This window comes from Trachurus trachurus (genome assembly GCF_905171665.1).
Source record: "Trachurus trachurus genome assembly, chromosome: 22".
NCBI classification, from domain to species: domain Eukaryota; kingdom Metazoa; phylum Chordata; class Actinopteri; order Carangiformes; family Carangidae; genus Trachurus; species Trachurus trachurus.
This window is the reverse complement of record NC_139907.1, coordinates 4738253-4759211: the sequence shown is the minus strand read 5'-3', so window position 1 is coordinate 4759211 and position 20959 is coordinate 4738253. Positions and strand designations below refer to the sequence as shown.

Genomic DNA, 20959 nt, shown 5'->3' with positions numbered 1-20959 from the left:
TTCTAAATAAATTGTTGTTCCTGCCTCCATACCATACCATAATACATCTCCACGGGCTTTCACTTGTTTGCCACATTAAAAGCATTATAAAAGCAGGAGGGAGAAATCATTAGAGAGGAATCCCGGGCATATGGCTGCCTGGCTCGGCTGTTGTCGGCTCCCCTCCCCCCTCCCTCCCGTCCTCTCCGCTCCCCTCCCTCCCCCTCCTGTCCGCTCCGCAGCAGCAGCAGCAGCAGCAGCAGGACAGAGGAGGTAGTTCAGTTTTTTTTTGAAGCCGTGGCATGAATGATCTCATCTGAACCTGATCTCCGCTTTTTTCCCTGCCGCCGTCGATCCTATGAGCGAGGAGACGGGAATAAAATAACACAAACACGAGGTGAGTACGGCCACACTGATCAGTCGTTTTAACCTTTTTTGTATTTGACGAGGAGGAAGAAGGAAGGAGGAAGAAGGAGGAGGAGGAGGGAGAGAGAGGAGGGGGGGAAGTTAACAGCCGAGCCGCGGCGAAAACTCTCTTGTTTTTCGGCTTAGAAAAGGAGGAAGGACCGCGGAGGAGGATGGGTGGGCGCTTTTTTTTGTTGGCTAATTAGCCTGCTAGCATTCTTTCCTTTTTGGTGATGGCGAAATAGAGAGGGAGGGAGAGAGGGAAGGGGGGTGGTAGTGGTGGCGGGGGGGTCGGTGGTGGAAATAAAAGAGGAAATAGCCAAAGTGAAAAAAATAAAAAGTGAAACGATGCCAAGCGTTTTGGTTTGTTTTGTTGCATCGTTTTTCCGTTTCACTGAACAGCGCTTTAGCCGGCTAGTTAGCCGCTAGCCTGCTAACGGAGTTGCCCGTTGATGCGGCAGCTAACGGCTGCTACGTTAGCAGGCTAACGGCTATCTAGCTGTTAGCCTGCTAGTTAGCCGTTAGCAACTAGCACAAAATGGCCTCTTGATGCTGAAAAGACAAAGCATGCGGCAAGTCACGGCTCCGAGCTGCTCTACTATCACGGCCCCTTTAAAGTTAGCGGAAACAGTATGATTTTAGTGGGGATTTAAAACAAAACAAAACAAGGAATATTATTATAATAAATATATATATTTATTTATTGAATGTAGAAGTTAAATTATTAATTTAGTACGGCGAGCTATGTGGAAGTGCTGGGGCTTTGAGTGTGAGCAGTGGGGGATGGGCCATGCTAGGAGCCATTGACGTAAAGCGAGGCTGCATTTTGTTTGGCTTCTGGCTCCTAGCATAGAGCAAGACAAGTGCTGGGTTTATTTAGCCTTAATGTTAAACACCAAACACTGTTACTGACATATACACATACACAAACACATATCCACATTATATACATATTTATAAATAATAATAATCAATGTGTATTAGTAGGAATCTAAGTGAAGTCCTGTTCAACCAGTTTCATTTTTGTTTCTCTGCACTTGATTTCTTATTTCCTGATTTATGACAGACAAGTTTTTTTGAACACCATATATATGTCAGCATTTTCTGGTTAAATCTCGTGACTAAATTTGACTGTTTCTGTGTAGTGTTAAAATGAACCTTGGGGTTTGGGTTCTGGTTTTTAATGGCACTGGAAATGATTTAAAGCTCAAGCATGGCATTTAAAGCACCTAAAACAGACAGGAAGTGCGCTAAAATGAGTCTGTGATTATGTGAACCTGGGTCCTTAAAATAGCACAGGTAATTTTCTAATAGACAAAAACGTAAAACAGGTTCAATTCTCATTGAGTTGTCGTTTATTGGTGTTAATTTGTTCAAGTTTTTAATGTTTTGTCTTAAGAGAGGTTCATTTTACTGTGTCTATCAGTTATTTTTTCCGCTGGAAATGACTAATTCATTGGAAATTAAGGGACTTTGCACTTTCCACCATTGATTAACCTGGTGATTCCTTTTCGAGGTTTTTTTTTTTTAAGGTATTTAAATGTCAGGAAACAGTGATAAATTGGCCATTGCAGCTTCCCTGAGGCCAAGGTGATCACAGATGTTTTACTCTGCCAGACCATCTGCCAAAAAAATACAGATATTCAGTTTCCATTGATTAAACCCAAAGAAAAATAACAGATTCTTGATTTTTTTTTAAATATTTCTAGCTGGAAAAATCAGTGAAACTGTGTGGTAATCATCAAAACTGGATGTATTTGTCAATCAATCACTAGTTTTAGCCCTTTAAATATCACTTTAAAGGCATTAACTAAGAATAGTATTAGTATCTTGTTGTAGGATGTAACGTGAGTCTGCTACAGGTGCTTAATTACAGTGATTTAAGCTTTAAACCATTTCCAATCTGAACTTGGTCTTTTGGAGAAAACGTATATCTGTACTATATAGATTTACTGTTAACTTAATTCAAATAAAATCCCTGAGATTCAACCCCAAAATGCTAAAATATATAGTGTTCAAAAAAACAAATTTACATATATATCTACAATATACATGTGAAACAAGTTCTCATGTCCCAAACTGTTTTCTCTTCTCTGTGCAGTGTGCTCTCTCTCAGGTCGTAGGTCTCCCTGGTTGTATTCTCTTGATTCTCTATTTTCTTTTTTATTTATCAATCTATCTATCTATCTATCACACGTTGTTGTTTTTCCTTCAGGGAGGTAGTGCTCTCTAGTGTCTCTTATTTAACAGGGGGACAGAGACAACATATATCAGAGGACAACGCTTGCCCATAATTGTTCTTTCTTTGTATTTTAGATCTGCAGCCAGACAGACAGACACCTTCATAAATGACTTTTTTTTTTGTTTCCTTTATTCTGTCCCACTTGTCAGGAAATGTTATTCTATGCAAGCGAAAAGCGAGGACTCAGGGACCGCCAGACTCCAGTTTAGATTCACGTCTTTGTTTTTATGGTATGGTTGGTAATGATGGTCTTAATTAAAATTGAAAAATGTGGAGCTGATATTAGTTCACGACAGTAGGTGTCATTTTTCTCCTTTAATGCTGCGTTTTTGATGTGTTTAAAAAGAAGCACAGTACCTCCCTCTATTGAAGAACAGATGTATAATCAGTTTCTGCTTTGATCCAGTATTGATCAATCACATGTTGATTAAATGTCATGAAGTGTGTGGTGTTTTGTCATCACAGTTTGTGGCTGTAAACACTTTATTTTTTATTTTTTGCTTTACATTACATCCCCCGAGTTAATGTATTATTGTAAAAAAAAAAAGAAATGCTGTATGAATTTATACAGATTACAGGGCCCCTTTAGTTGTTGTTGCTGTTGTTTTTTGCAGATGATGATGATGATTTTTTGACAATAACCGCAGTGTTTGAGTGAATTTAGTTTCATTTCAGTTTCCACAGAAGTAGTGGGGGCAGTTTGTGTGAATTGTCGACAACTCTCCGCTGCTGCTGCTGCTTTTGCTGTTGTTCTTTATTTGATCCTGTGTGAATATTATATTCCCATTGTAAGGTTGGTTTGGTTTTTGTGATATGTTTTTATTATAATTAAACAAAAAACAAAAAACAAAAGCTGTATCACAAATAGAAATTTTGAAGCAAGTGGAAATCTTTTTCACCCAAAATGCCCTGCCCACAGGTTTTACACTGAGGAGACACAGCCGGACACTGCGCTCTATTTATTTTTTTATTTTTTTTATACTGTCTGATGGAAAATTAAATGCCACAGGCTGCTGTTCAGAGCTCAGTCTCCTCTTCTACTTCTACTTGTATCTCATTCATTTCGGGTGGTGGGTGGGTGGGTGGACTCGGACTCGGACGGCCTATAATGTCAGCAGCAGTGTTGTTTTGTTCCTGTAAGACATCTGTGTATTCAAAGTGGTGTGTGTGTGTGATAAGGAAGTTGACTCTACTTTTTTTTTTCTTCCTTCCCCTCCTCAGTGAAGAGAAAGTGAAAATCTTGTTCTACTAGTTTTGAAGCGTGGCCTACGGTGTGCGTGTGTGTGTACATAAGTCTGTGTGTGTGTGTAGACCAGGAAACCTGACACCCCTTGTAAATATTAGCGGTTCATGGTGTAAATGTGAATATTGTGAATTATGCTTCTTATTTTTCACATTCTTATCACTTTTTTACTCCTTAAAAGCACCTTATTGATTGATTTAGATTATTATTTTTTAATTTTCTTGATCACAGGTGGCAGTGGAAGTGGAAGTGTGGGGGAAAAGAGTATATATATTTAAGTGCACTGATCATGTAACTTGAGTGCTGTTTTTTTGTTTTCTGACAAAAGGTCTCTCTAGTCTGTGCTTACTTTGATGCAGCGTCCGCATTTAGTTGGTAACCATGCTATTTTCGGTGGCTCAGTGGTCTGTTAAAAGTGTGGTTGTTCCGCCCAGCAGGAGTCTTGCCTCAGACTGGCCTAAAATGGGCAGAAATGGTGCTGAACAAAAGCTGCTTGTCGCTCGTACAAAAGTACTTGAAGCGTTGCAGCCGGGACCGAGCTGCATTTCTATTGCCTGTGCCTCTCAACAGGAAAGGTATAGAAACTTTAAGAAAAAAACACCCAACTACAACAAACAATTTACTGTTTACTGTCATTCACAGAGAGCTTAGGCCTGTAGTAGAGTTTGTGCAGCAGATTGTAGCGCTACGTAGCTCCCTCATGTCCGCACTCACACTCACATAGCCTCATTACATCACACATGTATACATTATTAATTACATGGCACTTAACTCTCCTCACCCAACGACTTAGCTTAGCGAGATTCAGAACAAGTAGTAGGCATTTTGTGTGTGTTGTTGTCTAGTGTTGTGATACATTTGTTTGATGCTCACCAGTGTTTTGCCGTCGGCCGTGTTGTAACTTGTGTTTTCTGTCTTCCTCGCCGCCGCCACAGAGAGACAACATGTTCCCGAAGGGCACCAAGCGCAAGTTCTCTGACTCCGCGGAGGAGCCGGCGGTCTCCAGCGGCGGCGACCAGGGCCAGGCGGCATCATCGTCCGCGGCTGCGTCCGCCGCATCTGCATCTGCATCTGCGGCTGCGGCTGCGGTGGCGGCTGCGGCGGCGGCCCGGACGCTGTCGTCGTCGTACAGCCTTCAGCGGCAGTCGCTGCTCGACATGTCGCTGATCAAGCTGCAGCTGTGCCACATGCTGGTGGAGCCCAACCTGTGCCGCTCGGTGCTCATCGCCAACACGGTGCGGCAGATCCAGGAGGAGATGACCCAGGACGGCACCTGGCAGATCATGACGCAGGCGCTGGCCGCGGCGCAGTGTCCCGCCGACCGCCTGGTGGCCACCGAGGTGCTGTGCCGGCAGACGACGGACGCAGCGGCGGCGGCAGCAGCAGCGGCGGCGGGCGGCGGTCAGAGCCCCAAGCCGCCGTTCAGCTCGGTCGTGGTCGGGCTGGAGGAAGGAGGATACCACTCGGAGGAGGAGGTGGTGATGGATGGAGACGTCGAGACTGAGGTCACCATGTCGACCTTGTCGCCCGTGTCGCCGCAGCTTTCCTCGTCCGCTGCCGCCGCCGCCGCCTCGTACCTCGCCGGGCCGTTCGGCATGGGCCCGTGCTGGGAGGAGGAAGAAGAGGAGGAGGAGGAAGAGGAGGAGGACGGCGAGTGCGAAGAGGAGGAGGAAGAGGACGAGGAGGATAGCGAGGAGTGCGTGTCGGAGAGCGATGAGGCCGAGCGGGACCACCTGAGCGCGGCGGCGGCCGTAGCTGCGGCGGCTGCGGCGGCGTCGGCGGCGGACTCGAGGACGGGCGGCGGCGAGCAGGTTTTTGGGACCTTTGAGATCAAGCACCCGGCGCCGCCGCCGCCCGACCCGGCGCTGGAGGAGCTGTTTTCCGACGTGGACCCGTCCTACTACGACCTCGACACGGTGCTGACGGGCATGCAGTCGTCGACGGCGCCCAAGATGGGGCCGTACGACCTGCTGGAGAGCCTCTCCTCGCACGCGCCGACGGCCCTCAGCTCCAGCTCGAGCTGCCGGTCGGACCTGAACGAACTGGACCACATCATGGAGATCATCGTCGGGTCCTGAAACCCAGAACATTCCCATTCCCATTCCTCTTCCTCCTCCTCCTGCTCCTCCTCCTCCTCCTCCTCCGGCCTGAACTGAACTGATCATCCCACAGACTCGTGTCCAGACTATGCACAGTTCACACACCGTGCATGTTCTGTAATGTGGCGTAATGTGTTACGCTCGGAGATTGTCGGAGAGTTAATTTTCTTTGGGTGGCGAGGGTGGCGGCAATTTTGGGAAATTAACAGCAAAGCCGAGTAGATTTTTCTCTTTTTTCCTTTTTTTTTTTTTTGAGGGGGGATCGGCCGTTTCGAGGTGTAGAGTTAGTCGTCGTACTCGGGCCACGTAGTCGGCAGCTGTAGTCGGGAGCTTCGTCTTTTTATATTCAAAAAAATTAACTAATTGGCAGTTTGAGCATTGAATGGGGGGGTGGGGTCAATAAATTCAAGGCGAAGCAGTTAGTTTCCCAACTTTTGTCGCTGAAATCCCCCCGAAAAAACCCGACGATGATCCGTGAGAAGGCAAAGATAATTACCTATACCATGATGCATTCTTATTTACGTACTTTCCATGTTTACGTCTGTCATCCATTCTGTCGTACTAGCTCCTCCTGGTCGCTCTCTCTCTCTTTCTCTCTCTTTATCCTCTCTATCTCTCTCTTTCTCTCTATCTCTCTCTCTCTGCCATTTTGTCCATCTCTATTTATTGTTACATGGACTGAGGAACAATTCTTCACACTACATGCATCAGAAAACCAGAACAAATTGTAAATCCAAATCTATGAATCAATGCATATTTTCCTAAAGATTTGAGCAATTATGAATGGAATATATGTATATGTACGTATGTGTATATAGAAATATATTTTTTGCATTATACAGCTGGGGGGGATTTTTTGCAAGTATCATTTGATATTATTATTATTATTATTATAATTTTTTTTTCTCCCCCCTCCCAGGCGATTTTTAAAAATTTTAATGTAGCCAGACTCGAGACAGTGTCTTCCCATGGTTTGGTAAAAACAAGTCGACTGTAACAGGTGTCATGTCGGGCACCGTCACACTTTTAAAGGCGCTGTTCATTCTTTTATTTTCTCTAAAGCTTTACACCGGGGCAGGGACGTTACTACTACAACAACGACAAGGACGCTGGTTAAAGATTTGTCTCGTTTCTGGTGCGTTTTTACAGAAACCAGTGAGACAAAATCTGTCCGAGTGAATTTTCCTGCCCTACTTCTTCTGTTTCTTCTTTACAGATCTAATAACATCAATGACAATAATAATAATAATGATAAAAGCAGCTTTTTTCTTTTTTTCCCTTTCTTTTCCGAAGCATTTGGAGAAACCCCGGGGTGATAACTGCATCAAGAAGCCATATTTCTTTCTCTCATTTGTTAGATCAACAAATGAAGAGTCCTTTTCCTGTTAACCCATCTAATTTATTGTTTTTTATTTATTGTATTTATTATATCTAGGTACAGACAACGCCATATCAACTCCATTTGGCCCTATGAAATTATATTTATCCAAATTTTTGCCCTCCGTTTTTGAATGCAGTACCTATTTATTCCTCACACTTTTTTTTTTTAGTTTTTGTTATTATTATTATCATTAGTAATAATAATGATGATAACAACCGGGTTACTATTCAAATCACTATGCAGCTCTGTCATACATGTTTCAAAAATGATTGTATATGACTCAAATGTCCTTTAATTCCTTTTATGCAAACAGTTGCCTTTTCTCCTAAAGATGTGGAAAAAATCAAATGCATTTTTTCAAAATTGTTCCTTATCATCGTGATGAAGAAATTTATCTCAGGCAAAAACAAAATGTATTGACTAAAATACAGTATTACGACACGCTTGATACCTTACCGCAACACTCCTGAAGGATGTCACTCTGGTCTGAATGGGAGCTAGAACTTCAAAGACTAATTACCGTTGTAAAATGTATGCATTTTTTTATATTAAGGAAAAAAAACATTGTAGCATCTTTGTAAATATTTTTTATAATAAAAGGTGCAACTATTGATTGTGTCGTTTGTATCTTTTTTTCTGCTATAAATGTTAATATATGTTTTTAAAAGTCCATCACATTTTATTTTTAAGGGAATTTTATTTAAAATTGTTAATAGAGCTGCAACAATTAATCGATTAATTAAAGAATAGTTGATATCTTTTTTTCTACTATAAATGTTAATATATGTTTTTAAAAATCTATTTAAATCTATATGTCTTAAAAATGTATTTTTATTGGAATTTTTTAAGGGAATTTTACTTAAAATTGTTACTAGAGCTGCAACAATTAATCGATTAATTAAAGAATAGTCTATTGAATTAATTGTCAACTGTTTTGATAATTGAATAATTGGTTTAAGTTGTGTTTTTTTTTTTGAAGAAAGTTAAAATTCTCTGATTTCAGCTTCTTAAATGTGAATATTTCTGCTTTTTTAGTTCCTTTATTACAATGAACTGAGTCTCTGTGTAGTTTGTGGACAAAACAAGAGATTTGAGGAAGTCATCTTGTGGTTTGGGAAACACTAATCGACATTTTTCAACATTTTATTGACCAAAGAACTAAGCGATTAATCATTTTAATAGTCAAAAGATTAATCGATAATGAAAATAATCGTTAGTTGCAGCCCTAATTGCTACCAAATGGGGTCAAAGTCAGTGCGAGCGTCTCATTGTGACACTATTTGAAACCAGCAACAACATTTTATACCCAAAAGATCAGAAGGTCAACTTCACTGTGACACAGTGTTCTGCCAAAAAAAACACCTCTGGCCATTATTACTCAGCACTTTTGACTCCAGAGAACAGAGAGGAGGTTGTAAACTTCTGTTAACTACCGTCGTTGCCATAGAAACATGCTAACAGCTAACAGCAGCCGTTAACATATTGCCATAGTTTTACTGCTGTTTACTGCAAATCCAAAGGTAGGCCTACCACTGACCTTTACAGCTGTCACACACACACACGCACACTTTACGTTTCTTTATAGTGACACGGTAAAAAAAGAAAACCGAAACCAACAACATGTGAGGATGTGTAGCAGCCGCGTTGAGTCATTTCTGTAGAAGACACAAGAGGTGACAGACATAAATATCCTACGTCACTGAGTGGTTTAAAGTTTATTTTAAAAGATAAACTTTGTTGTAGTTGTTAGTTGTTAGTTGTATTTCCATCAGAAAGCAGCAGCACTGTTGTTCTGTTGTTGTGATGAGCCGGGTTTGTTTTTTAAATAAAGAAACTACAGTGACCCGTGTTTGTTGTAACGAAGCAGCAGCTCGTTGCCCCGAGCAACAAGAGTGAGTGACTCACTGATGGGTTTGTAATAGTCGACTGGAAACGACTGGAAACACTGAAGCTCCGACCGAGGCTCAGACGGAGGAGACGTGAGACGGCCTGGATGCACTAGTGAGGAGGTGGGTTAGTTAGTTAGTTAGTTGGTTAGTTAGTTAGGTAGATAGCTAGGTAGTTAGTTAGTTAGGGGGTTAGGTAGTTAGTTAGGAGGTTGGTTAGGTAGTTAGGAGGTTAGTTAGTTAGTTAGTTAGTTAGGAGGTTGGTTAGTTAGGTAGTTGGGAGGTTAGTTAGGTAGTTGATAGGTTGGTTAGGTAGTTAAGAGGTTAGGTAGGGGGTGGGTTAGTTAGGAGGTTGGGTTAGATAGGTAGGTAGTTAGGAGGTTGTTTAGTTAGGTAGGTAGGAGGGTAGTTTGGAGATTGGTTAGTTAGTTAGGAGGTTAGGTAGGGGGTTAGTTAGTTAGGAGGTTAGGTTAGATAGGTAGGTAGTTAGGAGGTTAGTTAGATAGTTAGGAGGTTAGTTAGTTAGTTGGGAGGTTAGTAGTTGGGAGGTTAGTTAGGTAGTTGAGAGGTTGGTTAGGTAGTTAAGAGGTTAAGTAGGAGGGTAGTTTGGAGGTTGGTTAGTTAGTTAGGAGGTTAGGTAGGTAGTTGGGAGGTTAATATGTAGTTAGGAGGTTGGGTAGATAGGAGGTAGGTTAGTTAGTTAGGAGGTTAGTTAGTTAGTTAGGAGGTTAGGTTGGATAAGTAGGTAGTTAGGAGGTTGGTTAGTTAGGTAGTTAGGAGGTTGGGTAGATAGGAGGTAGGTTAGTTAGTTAGGAGGTTAGTTAGTTAGTTAGGAGGTTAGGTTGGATAAGTAGGTAGTTAGGAGGTTGGTTAGTTAGGTAGTTAGGAGGTAGGTAGGAGGGTAGTTTGGAGGTTGGTTAGTTAGTTAGGAGGTTAGGTAGGTAGTTAGGTTAGTTAGATAGGTTAGTAGTTAGTTAGGAGATTTGATCGTTCATTAGGAGCTTAGTTAGATAGGTTAGTAGTTAGTTAGGAGATTTGATCGTTAATTAGGAGGTTAGTTAGATAGGTTAGTAGTTAGTTAGGAGATTTGATCGTTAATTAGGAGGTTAGTTAGATAGTTAGGGTGTTAGTTAAGTAGTTAGGGGGTTATTTAGTTAGTTTGTTGGTCAGTTAGGAGGGTAGTTAGTTAGGTGGTCAGTTAGTTTGATAGTTAGGATGAGGTAAGTGAGGCAGTTAACTAAACCTGGAGCTCTGTGGCTCAGAGGGAGAAGATGTGTGACAACCTAGATACTCATGTTAGTTAGTTAGTTAGTTGGAGGAAGAAAACACTAACTGGATCCCATCTCTTGTCCAAAAACCACTGGTTGTTAATGACTTAAGTCAAATATATATAGGCTAAACTTAACTTAAAAAATATGAATGAAATAGTTTAAGACCAAACTTCTGTATTGATCAGGGAAACATCGGACCATATAATCAGTAAACCATTCTGACCTACAACCGTGTCTGTGACAGCCGGATGACACAGATGTGAAGCTGCTGTTTCACTGTATACGTGCAAAAACTTGTCCTCCCTCTGAATAAGGAGGTGAATCCTGCCTCTCTTTCTCTCTCTCTTGCTGAGTGTTCGTTGTAATGTAGTGTAATGAAATGAAATGTAATGTAAAAAAAGAAAAAAAAAGAACAAGCTGAAAATGAATTCGATGTGACTGAGCAGCAGTGGGAGCTTTGTCCTCACGTGCTGTCTCACATGTTCAGATCTGTCCTGCAGACGACTTGCAGAGAGACACTCACTAGGTTCACTAGAACAGGACTATTGTTTGTTTTCTGCAGCTACGACGTCCGACCTGAGCCCTCTTTAAATGTCCCCATTAATAATGAATGCCACCATTCAGTCAAATGAAGAGAGAGGCCTGTATTTTTAATATATATTCTCAAACATGCAGCAATTAAAACAAAGCTGAAGCTGTCAGGAGCTATCTGTGCACAAAAAATTGCAGCTTACTCTGCATGTTGGCCTCGTGCCTAGTCTTGGTTAGTCTATAGTTAAAGATTAATGGCCTCTTGGTGAGTCAGCAAAAAAAAAAAAGAAAAAGAAAGAAAGAAAGAAGGAAGGCAGCCGGAGGAAAAAGCGAGTCATCGGAGAAAGAGACGGTCGAGTCTTAAAAAGCAGCAATGGAGAAGGAGGATCTGTGCACAAGTTTGCAAGAGGTGCAGAGTGAATAAAGTTTTAGTTTGTGTGTGTGTTCAGGTTTGTGAGCAAGCACCATGAAGTTTATGTGTGTTATACAATATGCAAGATGCTATTACTCATAATGCATGTGTTTAACTGTGACTTAATCGTGTGTTTAGTTGGTTTTGTCGTGGGAAGGAAGCTGCAACACAGAATTTAAAAACGTGAGTGAGTTCAGGGTTAATAAGTTCTTACACAGGCCACTGGTCTCGTGCTGCCTTCAGGGGCCGCTCTTACACTTGAGGACTGAACGTGAGGAAAACTATTTGTCACAGTCAAATTTAACATTGTGGTTAGAAATAATGTAAAAAAACAACAACAAAATAAACTCAGATGTTGCAATTCTGTTTGTTTGACAAAGATTAAATGTTGTAAAATTGTGTTTTTTAATGTGAAAGTTTGCAGTTTGTGCTTTTTAAATGTGTTTTTCTCTGTCATCTCTACTAAATGTAGGTCATCAGACAAACCAGTGGTGTTTATTTAATGTTTGTAAAAAAGAAAAAGAAGAAAAAAAAGAGGAAAGAAGAAGTGGAAGTTTCGCTGTGACAGGTTCAGGAGGAAGAGGCGGAAAAACGTGAATGAAGGGTTTCCTTATTTGGAGCTCGGCCTCTCGTCTTTCCGTTCACGTCCTCCCCCATCATCCTCCTCCTCCTCCTCTTTCTGAGTCATCTGTCCCTTTAACATGCTGCGTTCAGGGACTCACGGCAGCTTTTCACAGGGACTGACTTCTAGATATTTCCAATGTGGATGAAGGCTACTGATGTTTGTGGGATGTTGCTTTCATGTTTATTTGGGGGGAAATAAGTCGTTAATCAGAACAATCAGACCTTGGCCTCTGTTAACAGAATAATCTTGTCTTGGTTTTCCTCTGTTTCCATGTAGGTTAAAAAGGTTAAAGGTCCAACCACTGCTGCTGCTGCAGTACAGGGGCCTTAGCAGCTGTTAGTTAATCCAGTTTTATCTCTGCTCCCCTCAAAAAGACCTTTGATTGTCTGTAAATGTAAACATGGTTTGTGACCTGGTCTGTCAAACTAATATACAGCTTTGAATAAAATCTTCAATACTGAAAATATAGCCTGAAATATCTATAAAATGTATTAGTACCAGTAAAAAATACTTGTTTTTTTTCAGAAAATCTCATTAATACTAATATTTTTATACACACGTTGATAGTTTAGAAGTCCAACAGGCTGGTAATTAATGGTTTAATATCATTACGTTTGTTGTATATGAGATACATATAATGTTTATTTGGAGTTTAAGTGTTAAGTAACATTAAAATTTGAATACTAATTCCAAGTACAACATTTTTAAAATTGTATTTCAGTGCATTATTTGAGTATTTACTCACATAACTACTGTTTCTGGTGTTGTTGTGAACTACACCAGTAAATGAAAGTGTCAGTTTTAGTTTGAGCGTTAATAATATTTCTAATGTTGTCACTCATAAGAGACATAAGAGTGACCATCACTATTATCATGAGATGACTGGGTTTTAAACCATAGTTTTAAACCAATAATCAAGTAAAGGGAGTCAATACATTTTTATATAGCCTACCAAGTTTAAGAGTTTCATCAGGTTGGTGTATACTTAACATAAAAAAGTCACAGTAGTGTTCATATGGATGCATGAGATCTGAGCCTTTAATGCTAACGTTCATGATGCTAATGAATTGAGACAGGAAGAATAATATTAAATAATCTAATAAAACATTAAATTAGAACAAATTAGCTCAAAACTGAGCCACAGTTTCACACCAGGGCCCTGCAGGACACCAGGACCATGAGCTGGAGGTTGCACTGCACATTACCGCACATTTATAACCATTTATCGATTAATCCTTGTACATAAACTTGAAGTTATTCATAATCCAGCTTTTGGTTCCAATCAAATCCATAAATTCCCGATCGATTCATTCTTTATAACCACTTTTGCAACCGCTCACGTGTGCTCGGTGAATCGTTGTTGGGTGTTTTTCTCTGTAGATAGTTAGGAGGTTAGGGGGTTAGTTAGTTAGGAGGTTAGTTAGATAGTTAGGAGGTTAGGCTAGGGGGTTAGTTAGTTAGGTAGTTAGTTAGGTGGGTAGTTAGTTAGGAGGTTAGTTAGATAGGTGGTTAGTTAGACAGTTAGGTAGGACGTTAGTTAGGAGGTCAGTAGTTAGTTAGATAGGAGGTCAGCTAAGTAGTTAGGAGGTCATATAGTTAGTTTGTTCCTTTCGTTGGGAGGTCAGTTAGGAGGATAGTTATTTCGGTGGTCAGTTAGATAGTTAGTTAGGATGAGATTAGTGAGGTAGTTAACTAAAACTGGAGCTCTGTGAGGCTGCACTGCACATTACCGCACATTTATAACCATTTCTCGATTAATCCTCGTACATAAACTTGCAGGTGTTATATTATTCATAATCCAGCTTTTCGTTCCAATCAAATCCATAAAATCCCGATCGATTCATTCTTTATAACCACTTTTGCAACCGCTCACATGTGCTGGGTAAATCGTTGTTGGGTATTTTTCTCTGTAGTTAGTTAGGTAGATAGTTAGGAGGTTAGGTAGTTAGTTAGTTAGGTAGGAGGTTAGTTAGAAAGTTAGGAGATTAGTTAGATAGTTGGTTAGTTAGACAGTGTAGGACGTTAGTTAGGAGGTTAGTAGTTAGTTAGATAGTTAAGAGGTCAGTTAAGTAGTTAGGAGGTAATTTAGTTAGTTAGTTGGTTAGTTAGGAGGCCATTTAGTTACTTAGTTAGTTGGGAGGTCAGTTAGTTCGGTGGTCCGTTAGTAGTTAGGATGAGATTAGCGAGATAGTTAACTAAAACTGGAGCTCTGTGGCTCACCAGGACTATGACCCGGAGGCTGCACTGCACATTTATAAACATTTCTCGATGAATCCTCGCACATAAACTAGTAATTATTCATAATCCAGCTTTTGGTTCCAATCAAATCCATTAAAACCCGATCGATTCATTCTTTATAACCACTTTACAACCGCTCACGTGTGCTCGGTAAGTCGTTGTTGGGTGTTTTTCTCCGAGCCGGCCCTGAACGCACCGCCCGGAACAGACCGCCGCACATTCGCTGCCCCGTGAGTGGCGCAGGCGGAGGCTTGAGCGCCGGTCGAGCGGACCAATCAGCGGCCGCCTCTGCTGCTCCGTAGCCGAGCGGACCAATCAGCGGCCTGCTCTGCTGCTCCGGACCAATCAGCGGCCGCCTCTGCTGCTCCGTAGCCCCGCCCCCCTCCTCCGCCGCTGAGGACGGACGACTGGCTGAACATTCCTCATATTCCTGGGCTTCGACAGCGGAGGAACGCGGCGTCGAGTAGAGGCGAGAACCAGAAGCAGCAGCCCCCGAAAACACGACGGTTTTCTCCGGCTCATGACACTTTCCAAGGACACGTAAGGTTGTTATTTTTAAATTATCTATCTATCATCAACTTTTATTATTATTCTCTGAATATTTCCTCGTTCAACTTGGTGTTTGTTAACCCGGCTCAGTGAAGTCCAGGCAGGGCTAAGTGAGTGGGGGTTGTTGTTGATGATCTGAGGAGGGGGTTTTCTCCATAAGTAAAAAATAAAGGTGAATAATTGTTATTTTTTATTCATTTAAAGAAAAAGAATCGCACCAATAAGTTGTTTACTCGTAGACTTAAGCTCGACAAGCAGCTTTAATTTCCTCGTTCAGGGGTCAAACTCTTATCAAATCAAAGGTTTAGTGTTTTATAAGATGAAGGAGGTTTGTTTGTAACATGGTGTGTAATAATGTGTGTGTGGATGAGTGAGGCGTGTGAGGCTGCAGAGTTGTCTCACACTGAGTCATGACAGCTGAAATATTCACTTGTCATATGCCTGAAATGAAAAAAGAAATCCAACAATATACACACACCTAGTATACTCATGCAGTTTTAGTGTGTAACTGTATTTCTAATATCAGGACGACTTTGTGTTTTGTAGTTTTCTTTTGCCCAGGAAGTGAAAGTGGATGGAAAAGTAAAGTAGCCATGTTTGCAGGCTCAGTGCTCTGCTCTTACATAAACTGGATGCAGGTTTTACTACACAGGTTGCAGGGATCACACAGACACACACACATACACATACGCACTGTAAAAAGTTAGTTTCTCATTTATAACCAGTGTAGCAGAGACAGAGAGTCTCCGATCGGTGTTTGTCAGAGCTGAAACGATCAATCAATGAGTCAATTAATCAACTTGTGCAAAATTAAATGGCAAAATTCTGATTATAAGTGGTTTATGATGTGTTTTTAAAAAGCAAAATGATGAAATTTTCTATGTGTTTGTGTGTCTGTTTTAGCTGGAGGCTGCTCTCCAGTGATCAATATTAAAGTACCAATACATATACACATTGTAGGCTACAGTCGACACCTGCACACACACACAGTTGTATCAAACCCATGAAACAGTATTTTTGGTATTATTGATTAGTCTACTACTTAATTAATTGGTTGTAGGGCTGATACCAATGTGGGAGAGTACAAAATATACAGATAACCAGTTAATAAATGATACATAAACACATATTTTCTGCAATAATCCCTCAATTTTGGTTCAAATACTTGTAGCAAATCTGTATTAGAGGGAAAAAACAATAATGAACTGATTGATTATTGATTTTTCCAATTGTCCTCAGTGCAGCGCTGCAGGAAGCTCATGGAAAATGTTAATAAAATCAATTGAAATCAGTAGAAAAAAGTGAAAAGTGTCTAATTAATAATGACTCTGTCACAGTCCGACAGTATTGTGATCGATCAAGCTCAATGATCGATCCGGTGATTAAAGGTATAGTTCACCATTTTGGCAAATTGGCCCATTGCCATAATCCCTATAGTCATAGCAGTAGGTTCGTTACCTTTTAATTGTCGGTGCAAGCTGTTTTTAGAACGGCGGAGCAGAGCCGTGAGCTGCTCAGAGCTACGCTACGGAGGCTCATGGGATTTCTTGGTTTCCCTCATCAAACTCATCAAATACACAATCCAACAACTCCACAACGCTCTGGTGGACAAGTTGTGACCTGCACACTCACCACGCTATGAGATAATAACACAACGTTACCAGACAGAGTTGTTTTAGAGGGAAATTCATGCAAAACCGCTGATGCACGTTGCCTTCAGGGACAGTTTTTCATCAAGCAGTCTCTGTATTTCCCTCTAAAACAACTCTGTCTGGTAACGTTGTGTTATTATCTCATAGCGTGGTGAATGTGCAGGTCACAACTTGTCCACCAGAGCGTTGTGGAGTTGTTGGATTGTGTATTTGATGAGTTTGATGAGGGAAACCCCATGAGAAATCCCATGAGCCTCCGTAGCGTAGCTCTGAGCAGCTCACGGCTCTGCTCCGCCGTTCTAAAAACAGCTTGCACCAACAATTAAAGGTAAAACGTTGAACTATCCCTTTAATCGATCAGGTCCTGTCTCTAAACTCTCTGATCTTTTTGTGTTTTATCACAATGTCATAACTCTTCATCTCTCTTTCTCTCTGCTGCTGCAGGGCGATGTTGGGTCGCGGTGTGAAGCGAAAGTGGAGCTGTCTGGAGGAGCTGGAGGCCGAGGAGCTTCCCGAGAAGGAGCAGAATGGGGAGGAGGCCCGGGAGCAGGAGGAGGAGCAGGAGGAGGAGGACGGCGGGCTCAGGTGTGAGATGATGAGCCACCACCACCTGCAGCAGCGGCAGCGGGTCCTGGGTCTGTGTCTGGAGAAGCTGCAGCACTACCAGGCCGGCGTGGAGCTGAGCCTGCGCCGCTCGGTGCTGCTCATCAACACGCTGCGCCGCATCCACGAGGACATGAGGAGCAGCGACGACGACGGCGCCGCCGCGGCAACAACGACCTGCAGCCCCGGCGGCGTCCACCCCGACTCCTCCCATCTGCTCAGGGACGACTTCAGGGACGACATGCCGGTCACGTGCCCCGGCTGTGCAGATGGCGACGAGGACGACGACGGTTTGTCTCTATCGCCGCCGCCGGAGTTCCTCTCTCAGGAGATAACAACGCCGCCGACGCCGGAGCAGCAGAAACCGCCGCACGCCGCCGCCGCTGCCGCCACGGCGAGCGCTTTTACCGACGCAGTAAACGCCATGGGCTACCTCAGCGACCTCGCCCTGGACGTGGACATCTTCGAGGACATTGACACGTCGATGTACGAGACATCCGACCTGCCGCCATCGCCGTGGGCACCGTCGCCGTCGGGGTCGCTGTGGCCGGCCGCCGGCGTCGGCGTCGGCGTCGTCTCGCTCTGGACGGACGAGGACACTGTGAAGATGCGTCCGCCGCCCGGCCACGGCCACGGCCACGGCCACGGCCACGGATCGCCGGCGACGCTCCAGTCGTGTCTCATGGACCTGAACGAGCTCGACCACATCATGGAGATTCTGGTGAAGTCCTGATCGGTCGCACAAGACGTTTATTTTTATTATTTTATTTTTTTACTGCACTTGGTTCAACGAGGATCTGGAAGTTTAAGGCCGAAGAACTTTGATATTTTAAGGCTCCATCTGACTAGAATCAGCAGATTTTAAACAGAATAAAACACTAATTCTTACCTCACTGAGAAGAAACCACGAAAACATGAAATATTTGTCGTAGTGGAAGGAAGAATCCAGCAAAAAAATCTACTTTGAAACAGTTTTACGTTGTTTTTGTGGTAAGAAAATACGGCAGGAACAGTGAACAGCAGCAGTTTCAATAATCAATCAATAAGTTGTATCATTGGTGAAGAAAAAAAGCAGATTGTATCTTTAAAAAACACAAAACACAAATTGCTGCTTTTCTTTTAATGTTTTTTAATGTATTTTCTAATATTTTAAAGACCAAATCATGAGATTAATTGGCAGATTAATGAATGAATGAATGAATGAATGAATCAACCAATCAATGAGGACATCTGTTTTATCTGCAGTTTTGACTGTGGACGTTTATCACGTAGTAGTAGTAGAAGAACCGTGGGGTTTGGTCTTGAGTCACCTGTGAATGATGATGTGTAGTAACACAGAGCATCAGTCACGTTGCTTCACTCGGGCGTGTCGCAACAGCAACTCGTCGTGTCGCAACCGACTTGGATCGGGCGTCACAACGACCTGGCGACATTTCAGTTTAAAAAACAGAAAAAAACTGAAAAAAGCCCCCAAAAAAGCAAAAAAAAAAACCAAACAGGTGGAGCCTTAAAGATCTCAGGTGTGTTTCCGGCCTCAGAGTGAATCCACGGCTCAGGAACAGGAGGAACTTGAGCCGCTGGGTTGATTATTAATTGAAATCCCTTCAATTACTTACGAGGTTGTGCTTCGGGAGAGGGCAAAGGCCTGGGTTTCCCTTTTTATTATCACTGCGCCGACCGTGTAGGAATCTTTTTTTTAAACTACCGGCTTGTGTGGCCACTGAATTATTATTATTTTTTGTTTTACTGGCCAAAGAAGAAAGCTCCAAATCCCCAACGGGACTTGAACACCACACACTCAACGTCACGACTGCATGGGGCAACATCTAGAGAGAAAACTGTTGAACCTGTTGGAACTGCCTTTTATCTATTATTATTATTATTATTATTATGTTATTATATTATTTATGAATGAAAAATCAACCACAAACTGCAGCAGATATTTTACTTGTGCTTTTGTTCGTTCTTTATTTTGTTTTTTTTTTGTTTTTTTTACGTCGACCCAACAAGAAACACATACACACACACATAACGCAACAGTTATTTTATTTCCTCCTCGGCAGCTTTGTATTTTATTTCATTTTTTTATTAACAGTGAATCCGGCGTGACCTGAACGCAGCACAGAACAATGTATTTCTAAGCAGTAAATGTAAAAAAAAACAAAAAAAAAACGCAACACTTTGCCATGTCCCAAGAATTGTAAAACGACAACAGACGCCTATGATGTATTTCTATTTTTATGGCCTTTGATGGTGTGAGTTTTTACTGCAATGTTGGGATTCTTCTACTTCTTCTACTTCTTCTTTTTCTTCTTTCTATATGTGTTCTCGTCCCTGTCCCGTATCGGAAGAAGTCCAAACCCCGGCGGCTCGACCTTCACTACTATCTGTGGTTTTTACTCCTGTTTCTACCTCCTTATGTCTGTTCTGTTTGTCGTCAGTGAACTTGGACACTCCTGTTTGTTTGAGCCACAGACATTTTCCTTGTTACTGATAGAAAAAAAGAAAACAACACTCTCTTCTCCTTTAATTTAATTTAATTTCCATTTTGTTCTTTTGTTTTTGATCCAACGGAGCCAAAGCGATCCGTCCTCATCTCCACTTCTCGTCTCTTTCTCTCTGTTTCTCTGTCTCTCGTGTGGACGTGAACGTGCCTTACTACTGATTGAACCCAGGTCGAGGTGGCCCAGTTTGAGCTTCATTGATAAGAAAAGGAAGAAAAGATCGCAAGGTGTTGGTGGTGTTACGTACGTATACATACAAGCACAGAACCGTCGTCATCGTTTCTCCGTCTTCTCTTGGCCTTTTTTTTTTTTTTTTTTCCTCTTTTCTTCTTGTTCTTCTTTTCCTCTTCTGCGCTCACAGTGAACAACCACTGGCATATGAGCTTAACGCATCCTGACAGGCTGACAGTGAACTAGCTGAGGGAGGAGGTGGCAGCAGCCTGAGCCGGGAGGGAAAAATAAGAGGAGGAGGTGGAGGAAGAGGAGGAGGAGGAGGAAGAGGAGGAGGGGTGGGAGGAAGCAGCTCAGCTTGCGTCACTCGTTCAGTAGGAGGAGTTTGTTTTTTCAGAGCTTGTTTTGCCCAGACTCAGACCACGGACCAATCACATGAGGTGTACGAGAGGAGCGCACGGCACGGCTGCTGCTGCTGCTGCTGCTGCTGCTTCAACAACAACTTGTTTTTTGCTCCTGTAATGGCTCGGCTGCTGCACAGACATCCACATGTGAAATATAATATATAACAAACAAGTACAACACCTCCCCTTTTTTATTCTGTCTTTCTTTCTTTTTCCTTTTTCTCTTGTTTGTTTTTTATCTTCCACTTTTACTACAATCTATCTATCAGACGGGACTGACCGACGACAATAATAAACCAGAAAAAGCTGCAGTGTTATTTATAATTGTATGGAAGAGTGTCTGTCTGTCTGCAGGGTCTATAAAGCACAAACTATGTTCTTGTTATAAATGTAACTGAAGGATGATGATGATGATGATGAGATTGCTGGGTAATAAGATGATAATTGATAATGTAATGTATTTTTTGTGGAATATTTTATAGATTTTATTCAATAATACAAGTAAAAAATATAAAAAAAATCAGTGTGTTTGTGTGTTTTATTCTTGTATTTAACTGTAAATCAGACCTGGTTACGCAACAACACCACACCACCACACACACCGATGTTGACAAAAGATTCATACGCTACGTCGTCCGCAGATCATGAAGCTGATAATTACGGTGCCTTACTACACAGCAGCCATGCATACACAATGAGCTCTTGGTCAATACATGACCGACTGCATGTGGTTTATGGCAGGACTGTTTTTCTCTTTTTATGGG

The 20959-nt window shown here is 42.0% G+C and overlaps 1 protein-coding gene across 1 annotated transcript; it reads left to right on the top strand.

Annotated features, from left to right (window-relative positions):
- The first annotated feature begins 248 nt into the window (after positions 1 to 248).
- cdca4 (cell division cycle associated 4) lies at positions 249 to 20080 on the top strand. Its single transcript, XM_083998527.1, has 4 exons — positions 249 to 376; positions 4805 to 5944; positions 14757 to 14857; positions 16958 to 20080. The coding sequence occupies exons 2-4, from the start codon at positions 4814 to 4816 to the stop codon at positions 17847 to 17849; spliced, it is 2124 nt and encodes a 707-aa protein (XP_083854653.1). The 5' UTR covers positions 249 to 376; positions 4805 to 4813; the 3' UTR covers positions 17850 to 20080.
- Positions 20081 to 20959: the final 879 nt, after the last annotated feature.

What these genes read in the sequence shown, in the direction of transcription:
- cdca4 (XM_083998527.1), top strand. Translation starts at nt 4,814, where the DNA reads ATGTTCCCGAAGGGCACCAAGCGCAAGTTCTCTGACTCCGCGGAGGAG. An exon ending in TGGAGATCATCGTCGGGTCC is followed by an intron (nt 5,945 to 14,756) that starts TGAAACCCAGAA and finishes GGGCTTCGACAG; the next exon opens with CGGAGGAACGCGGCGTCGAG. An exon ending in ACTTTCCAAGGACACGTAAG is followed by an intron (nt 14,858 to 16,957) that starts GTTGTTATTTTT and finishes CTGCTGCTGCAG; the next exon opens with GGCGATGTTGGGTCGCGGTG.